Source organism: Lathyrus oleraceus, chromosome 5 (assembly GCF_024323335.1).
Source record: "Lathyrus oleraceus cultivar Zhongwan6 chromosome 5, CAAS_Psat_ZW6_1.0, whole genome shotgun sequence".
In the NCBI taxonomy this organism is placed as follows: Eukaryota; Viridiplantae; Streptophyta; class Magnoliopsida; order Fabales; family Fabaceae; genus Lathyrus; species Lathyrus oleraceus.
Window position 1 is genome coordinate 98,719,491 of NC_066583.1, and position 4,598 is coordinate 98,724,088.

Here is a 4,598-nt window from a genome sequence, read left to right on the forward strand (position 1 = left end):
ATGGTAGTTTCAATGACACACTAACTCGTACTGGTTTTGTGGAACCATTTGTTACTCATTAGGGGTTCGGAACATGGTCTTTTAGACTTCATCCCAAATTGTAACAATATCCTCTAGACAGAGTTTTATGTTATTCTCCATGACCCCTCCTTTGTCAAAGATATGAGTCTTATGACTCAATTTGTTACACAAACTCTTCCCTCTATCCTGTTCTCATAGAGACCCCTTTAAACAAATACCATAAATTTGTTTTGCTTATTCATAATATCAAAGACATGTTTCTTATTAACAGACCGTTCAAAGTTGTTCGCAGTCTGCATGAAAGAAATCAATAACAAATCTGCTTCCATAACATAGACTCCACGTGTACGCCACTCGTACTACCAAACTAATCTCAACATCCTTACGACGATATATATATATATATATATATATATATATATATATATATATATATATATATATATATATATATATATATATATATATATATATTAAATTTCAATAACAATGGAGTAAATAAATAAAAGTTATAGTTAATTAAACTCAAAAGTCAAAACCTAATGTAACGGTTATTTTTTAGTGCAACTTATTTTTTGTACCCAATAGTATTTTTCTTTCTTCTAATCAAAGTAAAACCCCTAATTGAACTGGTCAAGACGGGGTGTTAACCGGAAACAAATCGGAGCAGTGAGCGATTGAGAGTGTTGCCGGCGGGAGACTTAAACGGCTGTAGATGGCGGATCCCTATTACCCATACCCAACTTCTGCACCTTCCGACGGAGGTACTCTCTCTTCTCTTTTTTCTTCATCATAATCATTCCTTTTTAATTACCGCCCCCTCAAAGTCACTACTTTTTTAATAACTCTCATTGAAACTCTAGTTTACACTATTGAAAGATTCAATTTTTATACTTGGGGGGTAATTTTCAAGATTCAACAATTAAGAAGGTTGAAAAGTGTTGGATAGAATTTTTAAACCTAGAAAAAAAGCACTTTTTATTTCCTTTCAAATGATCACCACACTCATGTTTTGTCCGTTTCTTCCTGATTCTGCCAGCAAACTTTGCCAGAAGTAGCTATGCCGGTTACATTCCATCCGAGGCACCACCGTTGGCCTCTCCTCGTCCTAAATCAACTGAATTTCCGGGCTACGGAACAGATTACCTGCATAAAGATGTAAAATTTTAATCACTGTTGATTGATTTAAAATGAAATTGTAGATGTATTTTTTCAAGCTATTCATGTGGACTACCTGTAGGTAAGCTTGTTTCGGACGGAACCATATGGTGTTGATGATACCAGGGGATCTAGAGTTCACTCCGAACCTAACGTTGCGGGTTATTCTCCTCTTGAAGATCCTAAATTAAGTACAAAAAGAGATACTCTGCCGGGTGTTGATCCAGGTATTCCTGATGCAATTGCAAACAATGAAAGATCAATCTCTAAAAGCAGTTATGATGCCCTCCCAGCTTCAGCTGCGGAATCAAACATTTTGTTTGTGGGTGGCCTTCCAAAAGACTGTACTAGAAGGGAAGTAGGCCGTATCCTTTGCCACTTGCATGTGTTCTTGTATGCGTTGGTATATCTGTTTTTGATCATTGAGTGTAGGTAATAATAGATAATCGATAGGAAGAAACTGTTGTCAAATTCTAAATTTTGTTGGATTTTTACTATATGAGATCCCATTTAGCTGTTGTTTGTTTCAAAGTTCAGAAAAAACCGAGTGGATATTAATTTGCCTTTTAACAGTTTATGGAAGTTAACTTGTTGGTATCTCAAATAGCAATAACTGTATTTCAAGATTCTGTTGACTTGAATCCTTGACATATCTGCGTAGATCTTTTCCGTCCTTTTATTGGCTATAAGGATATCAAAGTTGTTCACAAGGAGCCAAGACGAGTAAGTGTGTTTATTAAGAATTTCATGCCGATTGTTTAAGAAAATTCCAATATTTTGAGACCCATCTAACACTATTATATTAGATTGTGACGTGATTGCTGTGTTTAGAAACAATATAATATTGCTTCTACACCTGCCGTGACATTCCTCTAATGATATATTAGCTAGTACTAGTACTATTTGATACGTTTAATCGTAGAATGTACTAGGTTGAATGCACCATTTCTTTTTGCTTGATTTATTATGGACATTTAATTGTGTTTAAATGACCAAACATACTGCAGAGTGGGGACAAGGCTATGATTTTTTGTTTTGTGGAGTTTAATGAACCCAAATGCGCTCTCACCGCTATGGAAGCTCTGCAAGGTAAATGCTTCATCTTTTTTGTTAATATAATTCAGTTTGATGTCTCCCCACAGGGTCCCGAGGAAAACAATATAATGCTTGGTACATTATAGAGATTTGTCTGAAAGTTAAGAAATATAGAAGACCTCTAAATAATATGAGATCTAATTATATGATAGATGTATATAAAATATAAAGCACTGACACTTACCGTCACCAGTATTCTTAGTGCTAACTGCTAATGCAATACAAATTCTGATTAAATATAGGACATTGCTTTGTATCATATTCATATTTAAATAAAAATATAAATGTACACGGTGTACAAAATGTATAAAAATGTAAATATACGTTGCTTTGATCCATGTAGCCGATCCCACCTAGTGGGATAAGGCTTAGTTGTTGTTGTATATGCAAATATGGCAAAATGTGTTTCCCACGAAGTTTCAGTCCTGGACATAAAATTGTGTACTGTTCCGCAAATTGTTACTAAAACAATTTGTGTCTGAGCATTGACTCAGAATGCAGAACAGGTTTTGGACACATTAAGAGGATGGCCGAAAGCTTCTATTCTAGGTTTTTTTTTTTGCAATAATAATACATAGGGATACTTTGGGGTTTGTTTTTAACCAGAAATGTTTCCTTTAAGATGTATTGTGAAATATCCTTTTGATCTTGATTGGCTACATGCTTTGCAAATGACTGCGTGATGCGCACCTATGAGAGGCCGAGTAAGATTGGATAGGGGTTGTGGGAATAAGCAAAGAGAAGAGGGATAGGGGTCGGGAAGGAGAGATGGGAGAGGGAAGATGACGAGGTGGTATTTTGATTAACAAATGTGGCGGGGGCATGTCAGTTGCTTGTCAGTTGTCAGTTGTCACAAAATAGAGAATTTAACTGTGAGACTGATACATCTAACAGATAATACTAAAGGATGTTTTTGAAAAGTATATTGGTAAAAAATGAAATGGTATATTTAGAAGGAAAATAATGTTATTTAAGCTAAATTTAAATTAGTAGATGCATAGTCCTGTTATGGATGTGTGGAAATACATACTGACGTGTAGAACTTTATGCAGGCTACAAGTTTGATGATAAAAAACCTGATTCGCCAACCTTAAAAATCCAGTTTGCACACTTTCCTTTCCGCCCGCCAACTGATGATCGACAATAAGCTTTTTAGTATGACAGACTCGTGCTGACTGGTATTGTATTTACTTGGCTGAGAAGTTTGATGCTGCTCAGATGAACTCTATCTGATGGAGAAATTTGCTTTTGGATTCAAAACTTTAGAGGAGGCGCAGTTGTTGAAACGAGAATTTTTTTAATAGAATTTTCACGATCTTAGAAATTAGGTGTTGCTTTGTACCTTTGAGTTTTGATCCCTCACAAATCCCACAGCAGTGGTGTTTGCCGCCTTTTTTTAAGTAGGGTGTTGTGTATTGTAAAATAAAATGGTCAGTTGTTATTTAATGTGTTCTGGTATCATATTTGGCGTTAAATTCTTTGAAGTAGGTATAATTTATGTAAGAGGTTCAAAGACTCATTTTTGTCTCATCATATTGGTCTTTTTGCATGGTGCATTCTAGATTATCATGCTTCTTACTTTTGGTGTATTGGGCCGCTGCTGCATTTTCTTGTTACACCCTCTGGATTTGCCCCTAGACATCTATGGGATTGCTTAATGCATCCTTAATAGTGCCCATGTATTACGGTGAAATACCATAAATGTTCATAAAATACTGAAATGTATTACCAAAACCTCATAACTAATGTAAAATTGTATTTTTGGAAACTGCTGTGTTTGATAAACTATAAACAAATATACAATAGGAAGAATAACATAAATTAATATCAATCATTGTTATGACATAAATAAATAAAGTAATATTACATAAATAATCATTAATATAAATCTAATATTACATTTCATCAAGTGATGGTTGAGGAAGTTTCAACTTTGTTAGAATATCTTTGATCGATCTTGCAACCTTTGTATCCACCTCGATCGGACCTTTTATTTCGTAACGATGAAATGTATTCTATATAACAGTTAAATCTTCATTTGTCTTTAACTCATATTTGTTGAATTATATCTTTCCTTCGTTGTCAATTGATGGTGAATGATAACAAAACTTCACAACTCTTTGATTGTCTGGGTATCACAATAGATTCTCTAGTGTGGATTTTAGATCGAGAAGACGTGTGATCTCGATGAACCTAAATTCAAGAGGGATCTCTTGCCGTTGAGGTTGACAAAAAACGATACATGAATATTGGGACATTTTGTGTGTGATTTTGCTAACAACATGAGGGGCACCAATGTTTACACAATTTTTAGACTAATATGG

At 34.6% G+C, this 4,598-nt stretch overlaps 1 protein-coding gene across 1 annotated transcript; it reads left to right on the forward strand.

The window, feature by feature from the left end:
- The first annotated feature begins 600 nt into the window (after window positions 1–600).
- LOC127087909 (uncharacterized) lies at window positions 601–3,804 on the forward strand. The gene is made up of 6 exons (XM_051028828.1): window positions 601–785; window positions 1,061–1,179; window positions 1,262–1,544; window positions 1,841–1,902; window positions 2,187–2,268; window positions 3,327–3,804. The coding sequence occupies exons 1-6, from the start codon at window positions 737–739 to the stop codon at window positions 3,419–3,421; spliced, it is 690 nt and encodes a 229-aa protein (XP_050884785.1). The 5' UTR covers window positions 601–736; the 3' UTR covers window positions 3,422–3,804.
- Window positions 3,805–4,598: the final 794 nt, after the last annotated feature.

Bases quoted from the DNA above. Each gene is read 5' to 3' on its own strand.
- LOC127087909 (XM_051028828.1), top strand. From the start codon at position 737: ATGGCGGATCCCTATTACCCATACCCAACTTCTGCACCTTCCGACGGA. The intron at 786-1,060 runs GTACTCTCTCTT...TGATTCTGCCAG, and splicing joins TTCTGCACCTTCCGACGGAG to CAAACTTTGCCAGAAGTAGC. The intron at 1,903-2,186 runs GTAAGTGTGTTT...AACATACTGCAG, and splicing joins TTCACAAGGAGCCAAGACGA to AGTGGGGACAAGGCTATGAT.